This window comes from Netta rufina (assembly GCF_964035555.1).
Source record: "Netta rufina genome assembly, chromosome: 16".
NCBI lineage: Eukaryota > Metazoa > Chordata > Aves > Anseriformes > Anatidae > Netta > Netta rufina.
The window spans coordinates 2,718,960-2,745,884 of NC_140140.1; the positions used below are offsets into that span (position 1 = coordinate 2,718,960).

General features: G+C 41.0%; 1 protein-coding gene across 3 annotated transcripts in view; it reads left to right on the forward strand.

The window, feature by feature from the left end:
- STK4 (serine/threonine kinase 4) overlaps positions 1–26,925 on the forward strand; it is a 46,143-nt gene that overhangs the window by 858 nt on the left and 18,360 nt on the right. For 2 of the 3 annotated variants that reach the window (XM_084296617.1, XM_084296619.1), the window contains exons 2-10: positions 946–1,026; positions 1,863–1,991; positions 3,923–4,037; positions 4,613–4,777; positions 5,177–5,344; positions 5,909–6,046; positions 6,658–6,786; positions 9,108–9,294; positions 21,543–21,700. In XM_084296617.1, the coding sequence (XP_084152743.1) occupies positions 946–1,026; positions 1,863–1,991; positions 3,923–4,037; positions 4,613–4,777; positions 5,177–5,344; positions 5,909–6,046; positions 6,658–6,786; positions 9,108–9,294; positions 21,543–21,700 (1,270 nt within the window). The remainder of the gene's footprint in view (positions 1–945; positions 1,027–1,862; positions 1,992–3,922; positions 4,038–4,612; positions 4,778–5,176; positions 5,345–5,908; positions 6,047–6,657; positions 6,787–9,107; positions 9,295–21,542; positions 21,701–26,925) is intronic. The other variant, XM_084296618.1, reaches the window with a different exon arrangement.

Below are 26,925 nucleotides of genomic sequence, written 5' to 3' on the forward strand. Positions count from 1 at the left end.
TGTGCAAAAACCTTGCTTGTGGGCTGCTGGGTGCTGTTTGTTTGACAGTAAAAGAGTGTTTTCAGGACTTCTCATATATTTGTAGTGTGTATGCATGTTACTTTGATAATCTTCTAGAAATACAAACGTCGTGTTTAGCTGCTTTAGGAAGTTTCTTGGCGAGCAGCTCTCCGGTGTGGTAGAAGTGAGCTGGAACAGGCACGGTCGATTTTCTGGTTGCTTTCTGCAGGGAATCTCCCTGGAGGTTGTGCTGGGGTGGGGGCTGGTAGGCGAAGGATCCCTGCACCTTGCACTAAAATCACCTCGATACCTACAAGGTATCTCAGCAGACCCGCAGCAGTGCATTTGAGAGTAACAGACCGAGCAGCATTAAGATCCTCATAGTCAGATAAGTTTCCTTCCCCTCCCCAGTTTTTTTTTTTTCCTTTCCCCTAATAGCATTTTCCTACTGGCTCAAAGCCAGTATCTGAACTAATGTCCTTAAGAATGGGCAAGTCAGATCGGTATTGCCTGCATCCTCCCAACAGACGTATTCCATACATACTATAAGTCCACAAAGAAGACGGTGTTCCCTTTTGCATAGCCTTAGTACTTACCTTCCATGCAAGATTTTGAACGTTAGCAGGTATGTTCAATAGCTACAAGAGACTGCAGTGCCAAGTTGGGATTGACCACCAGCATGTAGATCCTCAGATGCAGTCCACAAAGAGGCACTGTGGATCTGTGTGCCTGAATAACCTCTGGTCTCTGTGACTCCCAGTCCTCTTTTGCTATTAGATAACGATAATATTTGGTCTTCTGATCGCATGACATAAACTTATTTGATAATAAACTTTATGCTAGCCTTCCAGATGCTTAATTGTCATTATTTATTCTTTTGTTTCAGCAGAGCCCCTATTTGCAATAAAATTAAATGTAGTCATTTCTCTATTCTTACGTATACAGGCAGCTGAAGAAGTTAGATGAAGACAGTTTAACCAAACAACCTGAAGAAGTATTTGATGTGTTGGAGAAGCTTGGAGAAGGGTATGTGCTCTATTACAGTGGGCCCGAAGTACATTTCTCAAAGGGCAGATGTGTGTAATGGATTTGGTCTTTGATTTTTCACTTTGTCATGATCCTATTGCTGCAAAAGTATGCGTTAGTGTAACGAGTGCATTTGGTTAGTAACAGAATAAATATTTTGTTTGCCAGGAGTAAGATGTCTTAATTAAACCAAGCAGTAGCTTATGATTCACTAGAAGGCAGTCAAAATGTTGTGGAAAAATGGCAAATTGGAGTGCTTTGTGGGAACTCAGGAGGTCTTGCAGTTCATCCCTGGTACCTCTTGTGGAAGATCTGTGTGGTGGGTAGGAAATTCTGTTTCATTGTGCCAGTTGCTCAGGCGGAGCAGTTTGAGAACACTCAGTAAGCGATGTGTTTGCCACCTTAAGCAGTTCATTTGAAAAACTGAGTAGGAATTTTGCCTGGCTGCTGTAAGCAAAGAAGCTGGAAATAAGACAAATTATATCTGACAAGAGCTAGCAGAGCTCTCTGACCAGAGCTGTTGTTCTTAGTGTTGCTTAGCTGGTACCGTATGCTGGAGAAAGAGATGCTGCTTTGGCTGGATTTGTGTCAAAGGCCCTTCCAAATCCATGGGTACATAACGATGATTGTCTCCTTTCTGACCATCTCAGCACCCTGTTACATGTATAGTGTTCACAAGCTTGAGGACAGACTGCTTAAGTTAATGTAAAAATATTTGTTGCAGGAGGTATTACTGTTCTTTCCCCCAAAGTACACACTTGCGAAAAGCGTAACATTTGCATTTTTAAAACAGTCTTTTATTCATTGTTTTCATTGTTTGCTATTGTGTTTCATAGTTCCTATGGCAGCGTGTTCAAAGCTATTCATAAAGAAACGGGTCAAGTTGTTGCAATTAAACAAGTTCCTGTGGAATCTGACCTGCAAGAGATTATAAAGGAAATATCCATAATGCAGCAATGTGACAGGTAAATGTATTCTGTGAAACCTATCATCAGTATGCAAAGAAAAGTATTGCCTGTGATCTGGCATTTAATCACATAAAAGCGATGATGTTGCCTTAAATGTTTTTTAAAAGGCTGGACTTGTACGGTCAAGTTACCTCGTATCAACTGAGTCATGTTAACCCACCATTTGGGTAGTGTTAATTCAAGCAAAGGTAAGACAATGAAAATTAAGCTTGCAGTGCGAGAGCCTTAAGCTAACTAAGTGAAATAACCTTGCGCTTGCTGCCAGCAACGAGCGGGGTGTGTGAGCAGTTACTGCAGCTGTCCCGACGCGCTGTAACTCGTTGAGCAGTGGTAACTTGATTGTGGGTTAGAGCAGCGGTTCCAATGTCCGAGGGGTAATGAGTTACACACAGGTTTTGGTGTGGACATAGAAATGGTTAGGAGAAGAGTTTGGTTTTGCTTTTTTTTATGTTCTTTTTTTTTTTTTTTTTTTTTTTTAAGAGGCATGTGGATGAGAGCCACTAATGCATGACTGCTCTTGCATGTGCATCATCTACATTGTCCTTCACAGGGCCATTTTCTGCCCGTGTGGGTTATAGTGCGTTACAAGCTGTCTGCTCACGTTAGCATGCTCAGAATAACTTATGGGCTGATGTTTGACTCTCTGGGTTGTTTCTGCATGTTTCTTGTGGGAAAAGGTGTTTTATGAGCTTAGCCAGATAAGACCAGGAGGTGCAGAAGACCCCCTGTCAAAGTGTATCCTAGGCTGGAAGTATAAAATATACAAATTTCTTCTGATACTGCGAGTCTAGCCTTATGAAATGCTATTCTGATAGACTTCAGGCAGAGAATACCATTTGAAATAACTCATTAGCAACATAAAGCTATGGTCCCAGTCACTCTATTGCATTTCACTCTCACTATCTTTAAACGAAGATGACTGGTGGCAGCTAACGAAATGAAACTTTTAAAGAATTTGTTCTTGAAAAGTCTTACTGTGTAACCTGGAAAGCATTAATAGCTGTCTCCTTAAAAAGAAATTAAATATTAACAGTGTAAGTCCTAAAATGAGATTTTACAGTTATGAACAGCAGAGGGAGCGAATCAAAGGAACATCAGATTTTCTGTGCAAACATTAAGGGGCACTGATTTTTTGATGTTGCTGGTCTTGCATTTCTTCAATAGGAAATATTTGGCAGGGAATAGAGTAAGTGCACTTTTATTCTTTAACTTTCATCCCCCAAAATCAGAAAGGTTCTTTCTGTTAGTTTTTAGCTTTGCCTTTCCCAAAGGGCAGATGGTCATTCTAACGAAGTACACTATAGTCAGGTTGTTTGCTTTTTGGGCATTCTGACAACTGACTGTATGAGGGTGTTTAAGTTGTACAGGATTCCTACAATACATCACGTTCCTGAACTAAATTGTAGAGACAAGAAAGTGTATCTGGTAACGGGGGAATATTCCTCTTAAGAAACCCCATAGCTATTTTCTAGCAAACTTTTGACCTTATTTAATGTTTCCATTTGATTGCAAATGCTCTGCAGCAACTTTACTAGGGACTGCTGTGGTCCATTTCTCATTCCCTTGGTGCCCTGCCTTCTTGCCCACCGTGGTACTGACCTTGTATTAATCTGGTTCTGGGAGCTAAACAAGACTGAATGCTAGCCCTTCCGTATTTCTGTAGGACTCATTTTTCAGACATTTTAACTCCCTGAATCGACTTTTTGGCAGGTTGGTTGAGCACCACAGCAGTGAAGAGGCCTGGCAGGACTGCAGTAGCCCTGTGAAAGTTCAGACTGGTTTGGAACGCTTTTGGTCAGGGTTTCAGTGGCACTTTGAATTTTTAAAGCCTGCTTAGGGAGTCAGCAGCGTGTTTTGCTTTTGATTTTTCAGTTGTGCTGGTCAGTATTTGACCCTTTGGTTTCTTCTCCCTTTTTCACATTTCATAGCCCTCATGTGGTGAAGTATTACGGCAGCTACTTTAAGAACACAGACCTGTGGATAGTCATGGAATACTGCGGTGCTGGATCCGTGTCCGATATTATTCGATTACGAAATAAAACCGTACGTACTTTCTCCTTTGAATGTTACAAATGGGAAGGATGGGTGTCTGGCATCTTGAGGAGGCTAAGTAGTGTGTGCACTGCCTTCTGGGCATAACTCTCATGAGGTGTTGTTCAGTGCCTGACATAGCCAGGGGCTGCCACCTGAGATGCAGGCCCTTTGTTCCCCTGAAAACGAGGAAGCTGGTTATATTGATCAATTTTTGGTTATTTGGATAAAGTAAACCCTTATCAGAGTTTTTGTTAAGATGTTACCTTGGCTTTCCTGAAAACCCAGACTGATTCTGAGTAGCACACTCTACTTTGCCTTACTTATGGCTATCGCAGGGTAAGAATTACAAGTTGTGAGGGGGTTGTGGTAGGTGTGTACATGTATGCTGGTTGTAAACTAACTCAACTACTTACTGCTGAAGATTGCTAACTGAAAACACATGGACTTTTCCATTAGTCAGTATGGCAACCATTAATGAAGGCAATTAAATGCCAATTAGTAAATCTCTGGGAAATACAGACTGAAACACAATTGTGTTCTATCTCAGCAACTGATAGGTTGATAGTAACTCTTCTTTTCTTTAGCTCACAGAGGAGGAAATTGCCACAATAGTGCAGTCAACACTGAAAGGACTAGAGTACCTGCATTTTATGAGGAAAATACACCGGGACATCAAAGCTGGAAATATATTGCTAAATACAGAGGGACATGCTAAACTTGCAGATTTTGGAGTGGCAGGACAGCTTACAGTAAGTAAAACTAAGATGACCGTGTACACTTTCTCTTTTTAAACTGCATATAAGTATTATGTGCTTGTGGAGACTTTAAGGCGTTCTAAACTGCTTTCTAGAACTTTGCATCAACATAATAGGACACTAGAACAGAAGCAGATTAGAGCAGAGGTTCCTCTGGAAGCTGCTGTACCTAAGTAATGGTTTGTGATAACATTTGCTGTTTGCTTCAGTTCATGTCTAACTTCTGTAAGCATGCTTTAATTTCCCTTTGCAGTCCTCCATATCCCAGTCTTGCTTAATCTAGTAATACATGTGCGTGCAAGTGACAGATAATTAGCGTGATAATTCATTAGCGAATGCTTGTGGCTGATACAATTGCCTTTGTCTGGATCTTTATCTTACTCTTCTTCTCAGGATACCATGGCAAAACGGAACACAGTTATAGGAACCCCATTTTGGATGGCTCCAGAAGTGATTCAAGAAATTGGGTATAATTGTGTTGCAGACATCTGGTCTCTGGGAATCACTGCAATAGAAATGGCTGAAGGCAAACCACCGTATGCAGACATTCATCCTATGAGGGTGAGGACCGTGGCCTTTTAATATGTGTTGCTCTGTGGAAATGATTTGCTATTATAGCTGGCTGAATAAAATGTCAACATGCCATCTTGCTTTTAATTTACAGAAAATGATTTATTTTCTGTCAGCTGTTTGTACTGTAGACTAAATGAAAAACAGTTATTTGGGAGGGAGAACCTGCATGGAAAGGAAAATCATGATCCTGTTCTGTCAAAACATAGCTGCATCTTCCTATGTTGGGTGTGAAGAAACAGATTTTCAACTATATATTCTCCAGAGTTATTTTTTTTGCATGCAAGCACAATTTTTTTGAAGACTTAAAAATGGCAGATTGATGCCTCTTGAGGCATATAATGGCTCAGACAGAAGTGTAAGCACCTAGCGAGAAAAGTTTGATTTGTTACTCTGTGTCCCCTTTGAGCAAATTTATGTATAATATTGGTATAAACTCTGCAGAAGCAGCGAACTCGAAGTGTCAGTCATTCTTTAGCACCTGTGTATATTTGTGTGCATTTATGCTAGGAGGTTTTAAACTTTGGAATATTTGGAATATTCTTCCATTTACAGGCAATTTTCATGATTCCTACCAATCCGCCTCCAACGTTCCGGAAACCAGAGATCTGGTCAGACAATTTCACGGACTTTGTGAAGCAGTGTCTTGTCAAGAGCCCCGAGCAGCGTGCCACTGCAACACAGCTTCTGCAGGTCTGTCTGCCTTTCCTTGCAAGAACATAAAGCACTAGAGAGGGCTGCTAGTGTAGGCAGTGCTGTGCCTGTTGAGTTGCTGGTCTCATTTCTTGGGTGATCCTGTGCACTACAGATTTCACTAATAGCTGATTAACTTTACAGCCAACTTCAACTTTTCAGTTCTTCCCCAAGAACTGGTCTGATTTCAGCTTACTGTCTTTCTGGAGGTGTTTTTTTGTTTTTTTTTTGTTGCCTTCAAATTCTCATCAGCGCTGCCAAGCAACTGTATTTTAAAACACTAAAAAGGAGAGGCACAAATGAACATAATTGCTCAGAATGGTACAGGTATGGCATTCTATGAAACTGGCTGTATACAGCTAAGCTGTTAAGGAGTAAGTAGTGTTTGTGGGAGGGGAATGAGCCCAAGATTTCACAGCATTAAGTGCCTTTAGAGTGAGATCTTGTTTGGGTGGAAGGCTCCCTCTTGTGTTACAGGAATATTTGATTTTTTAATTTCATTTTAGTAAGGTATTAAGTTGAACGTTAATTTTGATTGGAAGCGGGCTGTTGTAGCAGTGTTTACTGTTGGTTCAGGTGCAGTGCTTACTAACTTTTAATGCGTTTTGTAGCACCCATTTGTTAAAAGTGCCAAAGGAGTGTCAATTCTGCGAGATTTGATCAATGAAGCAATGGATATCAAGCTAAAACGTCAAGAGGCACAACAGCGTGAACTAGATCAAGAAGATGAAGAAAATTCAGTGAGTATTTAGTAGCAACAGTACATGAAGTTCAAACTCTCAGTCCTTGCACAATGCTTAGCTGCTTTTTTTTTTTTTAAATTTTGTTCAATTGCCCATGGATTTGACTTAGTTCTTTAGTTTTCTACTTTAAAACTACTTAACCTAATGCTTGAACCCTGCTCAATCTTCGCATTCGTGTGGGACAGTCAGCATGGTCCACCTAATATTTACCTTACTTAATTAGCTTAAAGTGTAGCTGAAGACTTGCGATTGAATGCGATTACGTAGTAGCATATGCAAGGCTTTAATACAGGTTCCTAATTGGATAATATTCTTTATGAAGTAATGAGAATTTTTCATTGTAGATTGAGGTCTTAGACTGCTCTCCTAGTATAAAATGATACCTGTGATGCACTATGCTCTGAGTACGTTATGTTCTTTTACTGTTGTTGTGCTTTAGAACCCCCCTTATAGAAACTTTCTACTACACAAGAACAACCGACAGAAATACGAGGTGAGGGCATGACAAGTGTTGAGGGAATTGCTGTGACTTTACATCCTGGGTGCTTTGTTTCAATGGTTACAGCATGTGAATATGGAAAGCATGTTGAAAGCTTTTTTCTTTCCTTTTTTTTTTTTTTTTTTTTTTTTTGAGGCTCTGCTTGCTTCAATCTGGGTAAATGAAATGGGCAACAGAAGGCATTGTATGCCACAGTCCGTTTCAGAGGTTGGCCATGAATAGCATGTTGCACAGAAAAACACAGACCTAATACGTTGTTCATCTGGTTTTCCAGTTTAGGACTGCATATTTATTCAGTGTGGAAGTAATTTTATTGGTCACCTTGCCATGATGTTGGCTATAAGAGTGTTGTCCCGACTCTCTCCCCTTCGTTTCTGACTGGTCTGGGGTCTCGTTGCTGAGAGATGGTGTCTCTGTAGTGGAGCTGAGTGGTCTCTGTCGGGGTGTGTGTGTTTTCCTGAAGCTTCTGTATTCTGTGTCTGCTAGCAGGAGAGCGTTCTCAAGTGCTTCCCAAGTGCTATGGAAATTTCTGCTGTTGTTCTGTTAAATGATGTGTAGCAAAGGAATTTAATGCTTCCTCTCACCCACTCATCTCCACATAAAATATACTTTTCCTCCATTAAGATCTTGTGTAGTTTTTTTCCTCCTCTTGCTATTCATTTTGAGATTGGGAAGTTAATTATATAGGCATGCTCGACAGAGCAAAGAAAAGGCGTACAACACCAGGATGTGGAAGGGTGTGCTTCTTTCTGATAATGACATTGAGATGGAATATTACGGCTTCTGGGGCTAGACCAGTGTATTTCTTCTAACACTAATTAAGACCAGTAAGGCCATGGTCACATATAAATTAAAGAACCATGTACTTTGTACCTACAACAAAATAATAATAATATATTTTTTAAAATATTTAGCTCCAAGGTGAGCCTAGAAAGATTTTATGAGATTTAATAAATAGCCCTGCTATAAACCTAGAAGGTGATTTCTATTGCTGTTGTGGGATACCAGGCGCACATTTCCAGGAAACTAAATAGATTGTAGTAAATCTGACCTCAGTCTTCATGAAATTCTAGCCATAATTGATACTGAGGGACATAGCCTAGCGAAACTACTTCCTCTGGCCAATGTAGGTATCTTCCAAGAAGCTGTCCTACCACAATTTATTTCAGAAGTTTGTGTTTTCTTAAAGATTCTGCCTCCTGAGCTTTGACAGCATTAGTTCAAATTTCTGCAATATCAATTATCTGTTAACAAATAGAAGAATAAGAAAGAATTTTTATCTGAAAAAAAAAGACTGGACTTTGATAATTTATTTAATTTAAAGATTTGCAAATTTGTTTCAGTTTTCTTCAGTGCTTCTGAATGTTATAGGAATAAAACTACCCAAATGTTGAAGACAGAGTTCTGAAGTATAGGGTAGTCACTCTCCATTGGTGAGTCATGTGCAGTACAGACACAGAACTGTTGCAGTCTAATAACTCATAATTTGGTGAACTGTATCACTTGACATGGGGGTTTTAGGTCAACCGATGCAACTGGCAGCATGAATAGAAACGTAAATGACTGAATGAGTATTGTAATTTACTTAGAGACAGGTCAGCAGGTCAGGAATGAGATACCAGTTGTATTGAGACGTTTCTGCTGATTGTTTACGTGCTCTCTTATTTATCTATGTTAATGAACCAAAATGTCACTGGTTTCCATGTATATTTGTCGAAATCTCTGAATTAGTAAGATTTGCCAGTATCTGTGAATACAGCCACTCTTCACAGGACTTGACCATCATCAATAAAAATGTATTTATGACATCTTTGTACAGGAAGAAGATGAAACTGATTCAGGTACTATGGTGAGGGCGAGTGGAGATGAAACCAATACCATAAGAGCTGTCAGCACACTGGGTGATGGAGCCAATACGATGATAGAACATGATGGCACCTTGGAGTCCCAGCTGGGCACAATGGTCGTAAACACAGACGACGAAGAAGAGGAGGGCACCATGAAAAGTAAGAACACATCTTTAACTTCTACAGAATTACTGGGAAATCAATGCAACACATAAAGGGCTTCACTTATGAAATGACAGATACCTTACACGTTCCAAACACAGCAAGGCATGCAGTGGGAAGAGCCAGCATCTGTAGACTTCGTGCTTTTTTTAGTGTTGCTAAGGGCAGGTTCAGTAAGGACAACCAAATAAACTGTGTGGCTCTTCTGAGACACTCAAGTTGAAATCCGTTGCATCCTAAAATAGAAAATCTTACTAAAACTACAAGCCCTATTGTAGAAAGTAATATTTAATGTGATGTGACTTTGATTGCTGATAGTCTGCACAAGACCTAAGAGCATGACTTGGAAAAAGGTTGAAAATCTTTTTTGGATTGATGAGACGATGATAAGAATCTCCTTGGAAAAGCATACCTAGAACAAAAAAAATCTTGTCTTAATTATGAATTCTCATAGAAATGTGTTCCTGCAGAATTGGTAATCTCAACAGTATCAGGGCAGAGGTAGTCATAGATGACTGAGCTGGCCAGGACGGATGTTTTTTCAAGGACTGAGGAAAGTGCTGAGTGAGGTCTTGGTAGCAGTAAAATATGATTGCAAATAGGCAAGGCTTGTTCTTTTGGCTCTTGTGCTATTTCCAAAGGCTTCTTTGGCTATCTGATGTTTAAGCTTTAGCTACTGTGGAAGAGGAAAAAAATCTCAGCAAGAGTGTGGGAAAAATCCTTTTATCAGGAAATCTTGTATTGAAACCTTCTTCCATGTGGGGGCCCTCTAGAGCTTGTGGAAGGATCCTGCTTTCCACTAGCAGACAGAAATTTCAGTGGAACCTGTTTAAAGAATTTTGCAAACCTTGGCAAACACCGGTTCAGCCCTGTAGAAATGTCTTAGAAATGGAGGTGTCAGCCCATGTAGCAGCTTGTGGCAACAGAGACCATGGAGTAATGTCATCAGGTTTTGTGGAATAACTCTATCAGAAAGCAGGTAGATACTTAAAATAACTGTATGGGTCACCCGAAGAGAGTGGGGTGTGTTACCAGCCTTCAATCAAACGAAATTGCTGTTTCTTTACACATAGAAACAGTTTGTGCTGTTCCACGTCATGATTCATAACGACAGAGGTATTCTCGTCAGTGGTGCCCCTGTACTGGCTGTCAAAGCTGTGTAAGTGAAGCACCTCTTGGATTTATCTCCCTCTGTTTAATGGGTGTTTGTCTTCTCCCTGTCTTTGTGAGATTGCAGTGCTTGTAGCTCAAAAGCTCTGCTTCTCTCTTCAAACTAGGGTACAGCGTTTTGAGGAGACACCTCTGATAATCTCTTTTACAAGGACATGCTCTCATTTTGAGCAGAATCAGTTACGAAGACGTTGCAGTTACGTAGTGTAGCAATGATGACGCTTACGTAGTGTAGCATCTAGCCTCAGGAGGGAGCTCCAGAACAAGCTCTAAGAAATACAGAGCTGTGACTAGAAAGTTGAGTTTTTCTTTTAACCCCCTTAGACTTCAGCCTTCTTTAAAACACTGTAATTCAACAACTCCTGCGTGCCAGTGTTCAAAGCCAGGCATGCAGTGGTGGTGCTTGAGCAGCTCTGCCTTCTGGAGGAGGCTTTTTGGGATCCCAGGAGCAAGTGATGCCCGACACTGGTACCACGTCCCTGGTGAGAGGATCTGCACAGCAGTGTCTAAGGAAACCCAGCTGCGCTCAGATGTGCTTTTATAACTTGTAACTCGATTACAAAAAATCAGGCGTTGATGAAGGTGATTGTACCAAACTAAAATGTAACTTTTTCGTAACACCTTCTCCTTCTTCCGCAGCAGCATAATGCTAAAATTATTGTTTCCACACAGAGAAGTTCTGTGATTGTTTCTTGAACAGTGTCTTTTAGCAGCTTGCAAATGCCCTTCGTGTGAATTGCCTTTAGCTCCATCTGTCAGACATTCCCATGTTCATACTTGCTTAACAAGCAGTTAAATTGATTTAACTGCAAAGCTCATCTGCCTGCTGCAGAGCTCTCTGGAGCAAGTTTTTGTAATCCTCAACATAAAAGTTATGGTGGTGTTTGGAAGCCGCTGAGTTTGAAGAAGCTTCATTGTTTCATATTTTTAAAGAAGTCTGTGTTTCACTTGGCAGCTTGTGTTATGACTCACAGTAAAACCTGTTTTAAGTCAATAAAGAAGTACAGATTTGTCTTGCGTGGTATTAGTAGGAGAACTTAGCTTTCCGAGGTGGCTAGGGCCGTTTAATGGCAAGCTTCTGAACTGGTGATCTAGCTCTTCCACCTAATTTAAGTAAACAAATAAATCCATGTGTTCAACAGTTTGCTTTCACATTATTTTTGTAACGTAAAAAATATTTATGAGGCATTGAAATGTGTTGCTTTAGATAGGATTGTGTTAAAAATCTCAAACAAACAAGTTTTCATAGCCCTGAAAGTGATTCTTGCTTAAATCAGCTCATGACTTTTCAGGCCCAGAGGAAACCCTAGTATTTTACATTGTAGGGGAAAGTTTTGTTAGTTTTGTAGTCAGAGCTGTAATTCTGTTTGCTTAAATTCTTCCATTTGCTTGGCTTTTCTCTGGACACTCAATATAAATATTCAGGCAGCATTAAAAATGTCACTATGCACTGTGACAAATGACACTGTGCTATGCATTTTGAAAGCACTCCGGTGATTGCATGAAACTGCAGATAGTAAATTGTGCTGTGACACGTTTTACTTGCAGATTGATAGCTAGCAGATCACTTGCAGATTGCAGTTCAGCTCTTCCATGAAAACTTTGGAAGTAGCTGAAGGACTGTAGATGAACAAACACTTGTGGTAACAGACATTTCCATTGCGGTCAGGAGCTGGAGTGACTTTTGAGCTGTGAATATGTCTGCAATCATATCTTTTAATTATTCTATGTGAGAATATATAGTGTTTATAGTGCTAGAAAATACTGCTGCATATATATATGTATTTTATTCTTCCTTGCTCTTTCTGCTTTATTTGCTGTAGGTCTTTAGACAGTGGAAACTTGGCCTGAGTTTGTCTTTTCAATTTAAAGAATGGAACATAATTTTATAATAAAGCAGATAAACACATTGCCTTCCTTGGACTGTAATGTGATCAGATCCAAGTGAAATAGGATCTAGTTTGTCTAGTACTTGAATCTGCCCTATTTTCTATGTTAAAGTTTCTCTTCCTTTTCAAAGCCTGAAATAACACTGGAGAATGTAGAACTGTCAGCAGTGATGGGAGCTGGGCTGTCTGTTTTCTGGGTTGAGATGAATGAGGGATTAGGAGAGGGTGGAAGTATTGTGGGTGTGGGGTTTTTATTAATGTGGCACATGTTCTGTCGAGCATCTGGTGCAGAGAGAGACCAGAAGCTCTGGTGGCACTGTCGCCTTGATAATGCAGTGTGCAGGTGAAAATTCTTAATTGACTTTTCTATTTTGAACATTCACAAACTAAGTTCCATTCTTAGAATAAGGTTACAGGTTGTCTCGGTTTTGTTACGCTTTTACCATCTTCACGCTGGTAAGCTTGGTTGTTGGGTCTTTTTTTAAAGATATTTTTCTTTTCAAGAGGAGATTGGATTTCAATGAAAGTCAAATGAGCTGAGATGCAGACTTGGCCATTTCCTATTAGAAGAAGAGATTCAGAGTAAGCTTGTTAGTCCTGGAGTGTTTGTGAGGCACACAGCGGATGATAATTGAACTTAAACCAGAGAAGTACCACTGACAAGATTCTGGAAACTTTTTTCCCCCCTAGTAATTAAGCTGTAATTCTTCAAATAAAACAGTAACTTGAAATGAACAGGAGAGCGAATATGGATGGCAGAAAGTTTGTGTGATTGCTTTAATATTATAATTGAATAAAATATGGCTGGTATGTAGCTGAGATAGCTATAGGTGGTCTAATGTCAGTGGTTGCCTGAGATTGTGTAGATGTGTGTTACCCAAATTGATAATGCAGCTATTGGAGAGAACAGCTCCATGTTTTATCAAAGGCATCGGATGTGTTTGGCCTCCGTTTTTCCCTGTAGAAATAGCAGCTTCTTACTCCTTAGCATTATTAATGTCCAGTTTTGTATTTAAAATAAATGGGTCCGTTTAGGCGTAATTGAACCATAAAACATTCTTTGTGTTATGCATTTAAATAACGCACTGTTTATAGAAACACCTACATTGATTGAATTCTCCTCTGACTGTAAGAAGCATTATACTGCCACTCTTCAATTGTGGAGAATATGACTCTCACAGATAAGTCTTCCATCTGTGCTATTCTTTTTTTTTTTTTTTTGACTTTTATCTTAATAGCAGGCTTGCTGGCAAACTTTACATAAACAGCAGCTACCCTGGTTTGTTCAGGAATATTGAGTTGTGTGGACATAAGGACAGTGTTTTTGATCAATGGGAGGAATTGTATGTACTGTCATTTTTTTTTTTGTGTTGCTTTTTTCCCCTTCACTTGAGTAGTGGTAGACTGCTGGACTTCTGTGTGGTGTCTTAGCATTTAGAACAGTGGTTATGTGCAAACCAAAGGAGCACGAGGGAGAGTTAACTCTGGGATCTAAGCTGGATGCTTGTCCATCTTCAATTGCCGTGAGTATTTGCCAGAGCTCTAAGGTGAAGCTAATGGTCTGTTAATATTTGTATTTTCAGAGATGCTGAAATTGGAGAAAGAGATGTATGTGTTTAACAGCTATTTTTGCTGTTCCTTACAGCTTATTATAAGGCACCCCTGTGTTGTGTTTGCGGGGGGATAGGAAGCAGAGAGGATTTTTTCTTGAGCAAGATGAGAAGTATGACTAACGGAGTGCTGAATAGCATCCAGGAGGCAATATGTTTCAGGAGACTCAGCCAGGAGATTGGGTAGCAGTGTGGCTGTCCCATGTGCATAGATATTTGCACATATGGGCAGACTGTGGCCTACCTGTCTTTTCTGAGAATAAACTCGCTTCCTACTGGATCAAAATAAAGCACAGAGAATCCTGATCCTGAAATAATTCCTGATCAGGAAACAATCCCTCTATAAATTGTTAAATTTCTTAATCACAGAAGTTTAAAACCAAATTCATTTCACCAGCAGTCCTTCGAGCTTCAGGGGAAAAAAATACTCATTGCCATGTTGTTTTCTGTTATCTCTAGACAGGCAAATGAGTTTGCAGGTCATGAATAGAGAGGGTGTTAGCAAACGCTTACTTGGTTATATGCCATTCAGGGAGCCTGAGCTGGTGCCCACGGCATGCAGGACCCGACGAGTGCAGCCCCATCACTGAGGTTGTTTCTCATTCCAGTTCACCAGAACCTGAGCCAGATGATGCAGGATATGAAACGTTCACTTCTTGCTTCATGCACCTTCACATCTCACAGCCCGTGTCACATAATGTAGTTCGCTGCTGGACTAAATTAGCAGCTCAAGCAAATGAGGTGAAAGACAGGTGTCCTGAAAATCTGTGATGGAGGAAGAAAGCTGCTATAAATTCATAATCTCCTCAGCATTTTTATGGAGAAGAAACATTAGATCTCCAAAATGAGGCAATCTGGTCTTTAATGGCTTTTGTTACTGTGAGGATTTCCTCCCCTTTCAGAACGAGTCCTCAATTACATAGACCACAGCTTCGGATGAGTGCTGGTGCTCTTCCTGCAATGTCTCTGATGCCTTGTGTTCATTAAAAGAGGATCAGTTATGATACCCAGCATTGATTTTGGTGGTCATTTAGGAGCTCCCTCTTAATAGCAGGACCTGTCAGGCATGTTCTGCTTTGATTTAATTTGAGATAGGCTGTAATTAAGGGAAGGCTCGTCCTCATAATCTTCAGTATGTATCAAGTGTTATGTGGTCTGCTTTTAATGTGAGGAAATCTCAGCTTCTGTTGCCATGAGTTGAATTCATTAATGATGGAGCACTTTTTGCTCTGGTTGAATAAATTGGCATCTCTCTGCTCTGCTGTATAAAATGACTCAGTCCTGTTCGTACTGTACAAATTATGCTGTCCAGCTGTTAAAGTTCATCTGTGATCTCAGAGAAATAGCCTGAAGCAAATAAAACTACGGTTCCATTTGAAAGTTTAATATTAATGAAGTGTTGCTTGCACATAATAATTGGGCACTGTTTTGTGCATCCTAAAAATGTGAGCAGTGTGAGTCTTAAAGTTACATAATTCAAACTAAAGCAGGCAGAGGGGAACTTAACGACGATTATGGGGGACTAAGCCTGTTAAATGAATCAGTGGAAGGTCTCTGCTTATTTAAACCACCAAAATGGAGGATGAAAATAGATACAAGAACTATTAAAAAAAAAAAAAAAAAAAAAAGACAAGGAAGGGTGAGTAAGTAGTGTAGAGACTAACGTTTTGAATGCCTGAGAGCTGAGGCTCTCTTAAGAACAAGTGCATGTACACAAGCTAGCAATAAACTTGAGACCGAAGGTGAGAGGGTTTATGGCTCTAGCGGAACAGCAAGCCTGTCGACAGCAAGGACAAAACAAAACAGTTGCTTTACAATAGCTCTTGATCCCTCAGTGAAAGGGACTCTATAATTCTGTATATGACAGCAGAAACTGCTTCTCCCGGGGGACCCTCTCTGGCCTTACGTCTGACAAAGGGCAGCGATGGTTGTGCTTGCTGTACGGTTAACCTGAGTGCTCACCGTGTCTCTGCAGAGCTTGGTTTGGAGCTCCTGCTCATAGGGGTGCATCTTCCTGAGCTTTGTGCAGGGCGTTTGTAATTCTTTCCTAGCACAAGTGAGTTGATTTTAAAAAATGTGATCTTGTTGCTCCTGAAATCCTCTTAAAGTGCAGGTATCTTCCAAAGTCGAGGACAGTTGTCTTCGTAAAGACTGCAGCTTCCTGGAATCTTGAAAAATTTGTGTTGTGGTACCAAGTGTCTAATTTTTTTTAATAGTATAGGAATTCATCGCTTCATGGTTGTTGATTTAAATTACCTTCTTCATAGATGAAGATGAGTTCTCCTTACCCAACCTGGTACAGCTGCTGGTTCTTAAAATCTACTGCTAGATGCAGCCGTAGTTCGAAACATGTTTGTGGTGTGATCCGACTGCTCCCAGTCACTGGTGTAGCTCCAGTTTTTGTGAGAGAAGAGAGGAAATCTCTCACCGTGGCTTCAAGAATAGGTATTTTAAATAATGCAGTATTAAGTGACTCGAGTAAGGAGCACACACAACGTGCTCCTGAGGTTATGTTTCTTCCTCGTGACAGGCTCTGTGACTCCAGAGCTCACCCTGGCTCGATGACAGCAATCCCTTTGAAGAGGAAAAATAACAAAACAAGGATTCTTCTGCTGTCAAGTTGAGTAGAGAAGAATCATCTTAGAAAAGCAGAAATTATAGTTTCATTACTCAGCAAGCTCCTTCAGTAAGGTAGAGAGGCTGTGCAAGTTTCACTTCCCTTTTGAAGGTTTCCTTTGAAGCTCATGAGCTTCTGAAAATTTTGAGTCGTGAGAGCTAATTTGACAAAATCAACCAAATGAGTGCTTTGATTTCTGGGACTAGACGATACCGAATGATTTGGTTTCAGTGACATTCTTTACTGTTGGAAGAGAAAGCCAAATCTTGTGCTGGTGTGACTGGCTGTGCTGTTTCTTCTTTATCATTCCCCTTTCTCTGCAGCATCGTAGGGAAGTATAAATGCCTTGAAGGCTCTCCACACCTTTGTCCTCTAGTGCTCGGTGTAAGGAGGTCTCTGTGCTGCAGTCAGCCTCTAAGACTGATCTATGCCATTCCCTCGAGCATTCAGGTGACTTTTTTGGGAGGGAGGACATTGGTTGTTACAGTTTTTTCACACTCCTTAAAACTTGTCCTTGCTGTAGCCCGGCAAAGGAGAGGATTGGTTATTTGGAGGCCACTGGCTGTTTGCTGATGCTGCCTTGCTGGCTTCTTGCAGTGCCCTGAGTGATCTTTTGGCTTGTCTGGGCTCTTTGTTGGTTAAGGACTGTCCTGGCGTGTGTGGTGCTTGTGGCTGGACATGTCTCTGCAGTACTGAAAGGGCAGTTACTGAAATCAGTAGTAAACTGAGCACGGTGCTGCTTTAAAATTAGTGTCACAATACACGGAGATATTTGTGGTTCACCATTTATTTGGGCCCACCAGTTTCATGTCTTTTCTATTTCACCCATGACAATGTTGATGTTTTTCTTAGAGTTTTCTGAACGTGACTTTACACCGGGCATCGCTTGGGAGTTCTCTGCAGAGGGCTTGTCCTTCACTGGAAGGCCGAAGTATGAGTGGCCCTGTGAGCTCCTGCTGCTCTGTGCGGCCAGCCCAGACCTGCAGCTCTGCAGTCAGCTGGACCGGCTCCAGCAGAGCCGTGGCGTTCCATTTGTGTAATTAATACAGCTCCTAAAAGATGACTGCACATCCCCGTGGTAGGCCATTAGCAGCTTCAGAGAGCTCTTGTGGCTCAACCCTATAAGCAACTCTTTGGGTTCTCCACGCGTTTGTTTTGGAACCTTTTCTTGTCACTGCAGGGTGACCTTCTAATAAAAGGCTTATCTCTGCCACAGCTGTGATCTCACTTTCTGTCAAATATTTGTATTTTAGTCCAACCCGATAAACCTGGGAACTTAAATGCTTTTTGGCACAGAGCTGCTTAGTGCAGTGTCATCCCAGCAGCACCTGATACTGCAAATAGCACTGATCGATTTTTGTCTTCGGCTGCCTGTTATCAAAATCTTAAAGACATAGTGCTATGATTCTTGTGTTGAATTAATAGCAGATCATCTTCGGAAAGATGACGCTGCTTTAAGTGCCAAGACTGACAAAAAGAAACCCAGTCGTGCTGGGATGATAATTGATTTTGGGTAATGCGTTTCCGTCTCCAGGAGCGGAGCGTTTCTGTCAGTCTCGTTGTATATGCACTCCAGCTGAGATCAGAACAGCAGCTAAAATTTCAGATATTTTGATCTGTATTCTAGATCTTTTCCATTGTGTATTACCTTTCTTCGTTCTTTGTTTGTCAGTAACTTTTTTTTTAATGTAACTTCAGATGTGGGTGTCTATAAACGTGCTAAAATCAGCAGCCAAAATTGAATGTAGATTATAGCATATGCTCGAGAGGCTGGATATGGCTTTTGATAATTTGGTCACGCTGCAATAGGTTGTTCAATAGATGACATTTACAAGTATTGCAGCTGTTGGTAAAATACAAAACGTGGGGAGACGAGTGTGATTAAGTGAGACAATTACTCTCTAGTACAAGCGAACAGTCTTAAAGAAAATGAGTTAGCCACTGTCATCTGTGTGAAGCATTTGCTTTCAGATTCTCCTGTGCAAGCAATTGTTTTCAAAACATACAGTGCAAGCTTAATTTAGGTGGCTTTTTATCTAGGAATCCAGGATTCAATTTGAGACCTAAGCTAGCTCTCAGCAAGCTGTATATAGATTAGCCTAGGCAGGTAGGAATTCCTTTATTTTTACAGAATTTGTGAGTGTTAAACATTGCCATGATTGGCCATAACATGAACAACTTATGCCCTGCTTCAAACAGGCTGGACTGCAACAGAATGCAAGTGGTGTATTTACTTCATTCTAAATAAATGTTTTATCACTTAGCTGTAATTGGATTGCTATTGTATTTCAGTAATTATTCCCAACTGCAAATCTGTACTCCCCTTCACAGATATTTCCTGACTGACCTTCATGCAGTCTGTCTGAAGATGTCTTTCTTGAACTAATTCTATATTAGCTCATGTTTTGGTGTTTTTTTTTTTTTTTTTTTTAATTTTATTTTTTATTTTTATTTTTATTTTTTTTAAGGGAACTACTGCCAGGGCTAGAATGATTTGTCTTTGCTCCTGCTTTTTATGGTGCAAAAGATGAAGCATCTTGGTTTGTGTTTGAACTTTCAGCCGACCCTGGAAAGGCAGTAGGATGCAGTGCTCTTTCAAGATTCATCGTGATGTTTCAGAGTGTGTAGAACCCAGCTTCTGTCGGTATCACAACCCAAATGTCCTGCCAAGAGTTGTCGCACTTTGCAGAAATTTATCCCCTTTAACATGTAGAAAAATAACTTCCTCAGTTATCTAATAGCTGACCGAGGAATTTGTGCACTTGTCTGAGGATCAGACAGACTCTGCCTGTGAAGTTCCACATCACTGGATGGCGATTTTACATTCAAGAATAATATTCTGTGATTAAATCTTAATGGGTTTCCAGAGTAGCTATTTTATTTTTTTTCAAGGGGAAGGCACTGCTGAGTGTCTTAGAATCCAGGAGTCCTCTTTGTGATTGCCTTCTGTGCACACCCTGGTGGGAAGAGTCTCTGCGTCAGGCAGAGCTACCGAACCACTCGGGACCGCTCTGTTTTCCCTGAGTATGTCCACAGTTCAAAACTTGTGGTTGTCTGCCTGCAGGGCAGATCATATTTATTTCAACTATATGGCATTCAACAGGGAATTTATTTCACAGCCCAGAGTGAGATGTGTGTTTGGTAATGCGGATGCCACGTTCAGTTAACACTAGTCCTAGGATAATTGCTGGGTGAAAAGTGTTGTGTGGGTGCTGATTCCCAATCCTGCTTTCTGAAAACAGTGGTTTCCGCATTGGCCAAATACATGTTTTAAGTATGGTGGATCTACTCCACTGTCTAGAGAACCATATTTTGTGGGAACAAAAACATTTCACTCGGTATCATCACAGTGCTCGCTTCGATTACGCTGACAGGTTTTTGCGAGGCATTTTATTACGAAGAGCAGCACAGTGGTATTAACTTAAAAGTAGTCTTTAACTGCATTTGCAGCTGTTGTGGTCTTGTGGTGCACCACTGTTAATACATATTTTCTGTGCAAGCCTGCCTTTTCGTTCAGATTGAGACCACGAGATGCTCGCTGCAGCTTGCAGGCTGGTTTTAGGTGAGTGTAGTCTGGGCAGCGTTTGATGCTGTGCCAGCTGAGCTAGTAAAGAAATCCCCCCGTGGAAATGCTGAAGGTCCTTCAGGCTCGATTCTCTGTGATCTTAAATGCTGTCTTCTCTTCCCGGATTGGCTTTTATCCTGTCTCTGCCAGGAATCAGCATCATCCCCCCTCACCTTGTGCTGCTTTGTGCCCTGCAGCCGAGGCTGGCGCCTACCGGGCCCACACAGCGGGGAGGTGCCGCCATCTCTGAACATGGGGCCAGGCCTTGCTGCCTTCAGCCGTGGAAGCCCTTTCACTTGTTTTGTGTGGCCTAATGGCACTTAAATGACACAAGCAGGGATTCAGGTGGTGTGAAGGCTGAAGGAGGATGGGAAGAGTTAATGCTGGTATCCATAATCCTGCCAACCGCATGATGTACCTGCTCACCCCGCAGGATTGTAGAGTTACTGCTCGTTGCTCTTAGTGGGCCACCAGTGTTCATCCCTTTGTTGCACTCCTCCTTGTTCTAGAGAATAAATTAGAGTCGTGTAAATCTAGTTGTGCTGAAGCTTTGTGGCTGTATCCTCACTTCTGCTGTCCGTGTGAGTGAACTCTGAGAACAGTGCTTGGGAGGCTTATGAGGCCTGCCCCTAAAAATCAAGGTATTTGTATTCAGGGGCTTATTGAGACTCCTTTGTCTCCCTTTCTATCTTTACTCATTGTACCAAGTTTCTTAAACATGGTCTAAAATTGAGTTGTTACTCTATATTTTTAGCTTATTCAAGTAATACAGTAAGACAGTGTGTTCAGAGGAATTAACTTACAAAACGAAAACCAGGACAGTCAACTTGATAGCTTACTGTTTATAAAAAGAAAACAGCTTAGCAAACTAATTAATCCTTTCTGCCCGAGAAGTGTAGACTTTAACTACTCCTACCCAAGACGAATTATGAAATTTGTTTGGCAAACGTGGCCTTTGAAAGCCTGGTTTTTGTACCATTCCATTCATAAATATAAAGATAAGTTTCTGCTTGTAAAATGATCCTGTTTGGTTTTAGAACTTGGCGTATTCTGCAATGCCTGCAGCCCAGCTGGGATGAAAGCTGCAGCTGGGAGCAGTTCACCTGTAGCATGCGGCTCACAAAGCCTGGCTACCTGGTAGTTTGCTGCAAAGGATGGGTTGCAGCCTAGTGCCTCCAACACTGCCTTCACTTCTCTGGTGGGCTTTGGGCTTCCCTTCTGGACGGTCAGAAATAGCTTTTGAAAACCTGCTGAAAAATAGTACATTAGCAGTGTTATATGATTTAGTATGTGCTAAAAAGAAGAACTCACTTTTGGGCATGATGTAAGGCAGTATAGCTGAAAGCATATTTTAAAATATAACTGTTTTTTTCTTTTTTCTTTTGTATTTCCAGGGAGGGATGAAACGATACAGCCAGCCAAACCATCATTCCTTGAATATTTTGAGCAGAAAGAGAAGGAGAATCAAATCAATAGCTTTGGGAAGAATGTGTCTGGCCAGACAAAAAATTCATCTGATTGGAAAGTGCCACAGGATGGAGACTACGAATTTGTAAGTCTATACTCTGAAATTCAATCAATGTGACAATCTTTAAGAGTTTCAGTTGGAGCTGCTATACGATTATTTCTTGTTTTGACAGACTAATGGAAACTTGAGGAGATTCTAATTGCTAATGCATTCAGATGGGGCATTTTGAAAAAGTCATTTTCTCCAAGTATTTCTGGGTTATCGTAACCAGACATTGTCTGTTTACTGTTCTGACTTAAAAACAAACAACAACAACAAAAAAGTATGAAGACCTTAAGGTAGAAGCTTAGTTGCCTTACACATTTAATATTAAAAAAAAAAATCCAGATGGCAGTTGAAAAATGCTAATCCTGAACGTGGGGTGCTTGACCAAAAAACACAACCAAACAGAAAAACAACCCACAGTGTTACGACCTTTGAATTTCCTTGTTTTTCTTGAGCTTCAATGCTAGATTTTGTGTTTCTATTTAAATATCAAGCACGTCTTTATTTTTTCCAGTCTTCATTTTCAATCTTTTCTGAGCACATGAACATTAGATTTTCAGGAATTTCTCAGAAGTCAGAAGAAAGACCATAGCTTTCTGTGTTCCGTTATTTATGGAATGTTCTGATTTAATTTTTTGGAAGAGAGGAGAATTTCTGATTTGAGTTAAAATGCCAGAGGATGCGTGCTTTGAGCGCTGTTCCATGCACTGCATTTTCCTTCAATGATACTTCAGTGCAAGCACTTCCAGCTTTAAGTGCGTTGTACACCCTCCTGATGTTTGTTCACGTTACCCGTGATTCATGTCACGCTGCACTCAGTCATTGGTGAGATTCACTCCACCTTCACAAAGCCGTGCAGAAGGCGAGATCCCTCTGCTAGTCACGACGCGAGGCAGCAGAGATGCTTTACTTTGAGGCTGTAATAGCAGGAGCTGTTTGTTCTGGCTGTACGGATTGTAAAGACTGTTGTTGTTGCCTATGTTTTGCAGTCTTTGCTGCTGCTTCTATGATTTTGCTGCTTAGACTGAAAAGCATGGCTAGCTGAGGGGACCTGCTGCACTTTTTCTGTAGTCCTTGCCACTACGTTATGCTTAGCCTGAAGGCTCAAACTCACTGCATAAGCATGTTCTGCAAAAATAACCTGTGAGCTGACTGTGTATCACAGGGTCTGGGCCAAGCACACATTTCTAGTTGAGTCAGCTGCCTAGTTTATCTCACTAACCTTACATGCTATAACTTAATTGAATGACAAACAATTATTTTTCGATGTGTGGTATTTCCCAGGAAAGACAGGCTGCTTTGGAGTATCTTAAAAATCTTTTGTGGTCTGCAGAAGATGGCCCAAGGGGAAATTTGCTGTAATTATTCTTCTTTCTAATTTGGTTGCTATTGAGTGTAGCACTTAGCCTCGCTTCCAGCGAGAAGGATGCACTCCGCCCAGCACCCAGCGAGCTCTGGGTGCCGACTGCACCCGGGGAGCAGTGCAGAAGGATCCATGCAGGGAAAGATCTGTGCCGTTCCAGTGAGCAGGACCTGCGAGTATTTTTAGAATGTGCAAAGCAACTGTTTGACACGCGTGTGACCTTGCTTACTGATTTCCATTAGTCCTGAAGTATTGCCATGTGCATAGATTACCAGTGCGCTGGAAGCAATAAAAGCAAGACATAAAAACGAGCAATAAATCGGGCTTTGGGTCACCTTCGTGTAGTAATTTGTAGACAGCTGTGTGTATTTCTCTATTTCTGCTATGAATATACCGGCCTGTCTTGCATGCAAATTTTTAATAGAGCTGCCTTCTCACCTGGTCACTTCCCTTTTTTGTAGGAGAAGAAAAATGCTTGAAAATAACCCTAATAATACACACGGGTGTTTGTACAGTCCTCATCTGAGGGCTAGTAGCAATAACCTTATGTTGTCTAACCTAGATGAAGACTTAAAACTGGATATTTTTCCTGGTTCAACTAAAAAGAGATCAATTTGATGGCTAGCTATTGGGTAAATGTCTTACTAATTAATCCTTAATAATTGAAATCATCAATGCAATAAGCTTTGTGGAATATGAAAAAAACAGGATGTGTTGGACGTATCAAGTACATCTGTCCTAGACTTGTGCAGCTGTAACTTATTTCTGCACTGCCAAAGTAAATAGGTTTGAGCAGGCTTTGTCTATAGAGTTTGCAGGATTCTAAGCAGAGATGAGATCAGTGAGATGCTGGGTGAATACTAGTTTCTCCTGAGCCTTAAGAAGTGATTGAATTATTATTGCTTTGTGCTACTACAGACTAGATAAATATGCCTTGAATTCTGTTCTGTATTCCTCTCCTTCCTATGTGGCTAGCACCCGGAGTCTCCTGTCTTACATAAAAAAAAAAAAAAAAGCAATATTAAATTACAAAAGATTTTTGTTCTTTTCCCCTGTGGTAAAACCATTTGACCTTTTCTTGACTAAAATTGTTCCTCTGAAGCAGGCAAATAAGAAGCTATTTATATCACAATGGCAATGTCATGTTAGATAAGGCTTGGTTCAAGTCAGCCCCATCCATTGCAAAGCCGAAAACCCAAGGATCCTATTCTAGAAGGTGATGAACTTCATTCCTCCAAATCGTGATGCTCTGGCCGTGCCCTGGCTGTTGGCTGAGATGGCATAAACCCGCTCTGCTTCCAGCCTTGGGCTTCTGAGGCAGAAATCATGACTGGCTTATTAGCCAATGCACGATGTTGTTCAAGTTTATCCCCACTCAGGTTTCAACAAGGATCTCTAAAGATTTTAGCCCTGCTTGACTGCAGAAAAGTTTCCAAAAACATTATGATTTATTTAACATGGAAACAAAATACTAATTACGGGCAAAAATTCTTGCTATAAGGAGGAAAATAATAAACTCCGGTATGAAAATGCTGCAGGGGGAGGCTGTTAATGGGCAGGCTGCATTGTATGTAGAATTCCTAATTGCCATAATCAGATCTCAGAACTTTTGTAGTTGAATTTAATGTTGCCAGCGAACATTAGTCACATAGTACTGCACAAACTTAAATTAATAATGCTAGAGCATTTGTTTAGACAATGTCAAACATTTTTTCTCTTTAATCTTTCTGTAGTACTGTACCGTACAGCAGAATTAATCGTGCAGTGTTTCCTCTCTCAGACACTACAAAAGGCTCATTTCGTATTTTTTAAAGCCTGCTCTGAGCTGGCCAATATTCCAGTATTGTTTGTGGCTAAAGTGGGATCACTTTGTTGTTATTATTTTTATTCTGTCCCTGCTTGAAGTCACTCTTGCCAAGTCTATTGCAGCAGGTATTTGTGGATCATCCAGGCATGAATGTTGTGTATTACATCACTAATTGTTTTACTGAAAGTATATTTCTTCAGGAAATTAGCAGTTTCTGGCCATTCATGGCTTATGATACATGTAACAATCCTGCAACCTTTTTGGTTCTACCCCATGAATGTGGTTTCACAGGGGAAAGGAGGTGGCACTCAGTGCCCCCGACAGTCTTGAATTTTGCCATCAGGACTTTGCTGGGGTTTTTTAATGCCTGTAGTGTTGAACTTGGGCTTTGCTGTAACCGTAGTTCAGTTTTCGCCTTTTCTTTTTTTCACTGAATCTTTGCTAATTAAGTTATCCCATCCTTGTCTGGGGTGTGAAGTCAAATAGGACCAGAACATGTACTAGAGCAAGAGTACTGCACGACACCAAGTCTTTCTGCCGGCGTCACACAAGATGTTGAAGCTGTTTGCTCCAAAGCTTCTTTGGTTCCAGCTCTTGCATATCTGATCTGTGTAGGGCAGCCTGTCAGGAGCTTAGTTGGTACAGATGCCTCTGTGCTGTCTGTAGCTGCTGCTGCTCCCTGTGCTTCCCTGGAAGAACTCCAGGAGCTGGGCAGAAAGCGCTGCCCTTCACCTGCAGGACCTCAGTGCAGAGCCGCAGCCATCAGCAGTCGTTCTGTGCACCAGCAGGCTTGTCCCACTGCTGCAGCTCTGGGAAGGAAGCTTACATCAAGAAGCAAGGCTTCTGCGTCCCTTTTAAGAAATATCCTGCTTGCTTTGATGAGACCTTGATTTGCTTGCATCTCAGCCTTGTTGATTCAGACGTCCCGCAGTTAGCAGTAGCCAGAAGTTTGAGTTTTTTCCTTCGCTCCTTGGCTCAGTGAAGGTGTGCCTTCACAGGATCTCTCACTGTAGCAGCAAAACTTTTTTTCCTTGCAAAAACGACATGAATGTATATCCTTGGGGGTGTCGAGGTTAGCAGGAGTAGGAGACGTGGCAGATCTCAGCTGTCTGTGGAAGCTGGCTGTCGCTATGACCTGTGTTTGCAGGTTCACCACTTCAGCCTACCACGAGAGAACCTGTGGTTCAGGTCCTGTGTTTCCATGCTGTGAGTGCTGGTTTTTTGTACTAGCTCGTCTTCAGGTCCCTTCCAGAAGCATTTTGCTGTGGGTATCTAGAGACCTGCCCTGGGCAGCGTTCCTCTTTCTGACACGGAGTCCTGCCGGGGGCTGCGGCGAGCAGGAAGGTAAGCGGGGCAGTGCTACAACAGAGCGAGCATCAGGAATGCATTTCACACTGCAGCTTGTAATTTGCTCAGAGGCTAACCTACAGCCTGGCAAACTGTCAAAGGAAAATGTCAAGGAATTTTTTTTTTTTAAGTTTAATAAAGTACGTTTTCTAGAAGTATGTTCACATCTCAGAGTTTTTGAATTATCTGCACTGCAGGAATTGGTATCGCATCTACATCCTTCTCTAAGTAGCTTTGAAGTCTTCAGATTTAGAAGTCATTATGTCCATTTATATTTACCCAACAGGAAACTAATTATTTTGTGCCTGTCTTTAATCTGGTTCTAGCCAGAGCTTTTAACAGTAACTGCTTGTACCTTTTTTTTATAACATACAATGAAAACAAGCCTTCCTCTTAGCTGAATAAAGGTATAATTCTTTTTGCTGAAGTAGTAAAGAAAACTATAATTTTCTATTTACTGAGTGAAAGGTTTCATTGTTCTGCTGTCATCTGGGATATAGTGTTTTTTATTAACATCCTCATTTCTGTGCATTTTGTTAGTAGCTTGGAACATTGCATTGGAAAGAAAGATTAAAAAGCAAAATACAAAACCACCAAACATTTCTGATATCTTTACCAGCAGAAGACAAAAGCATGTTAGTTTCAGTGTCTCCACCTTGCTCAGTTGGACCGATGGCTGTTGGTTGTGATGAAATCAAAACGTGAATCCTCAAGTCCTGTGAGGAGCGGCTGAAGGAGCTGGGGGTG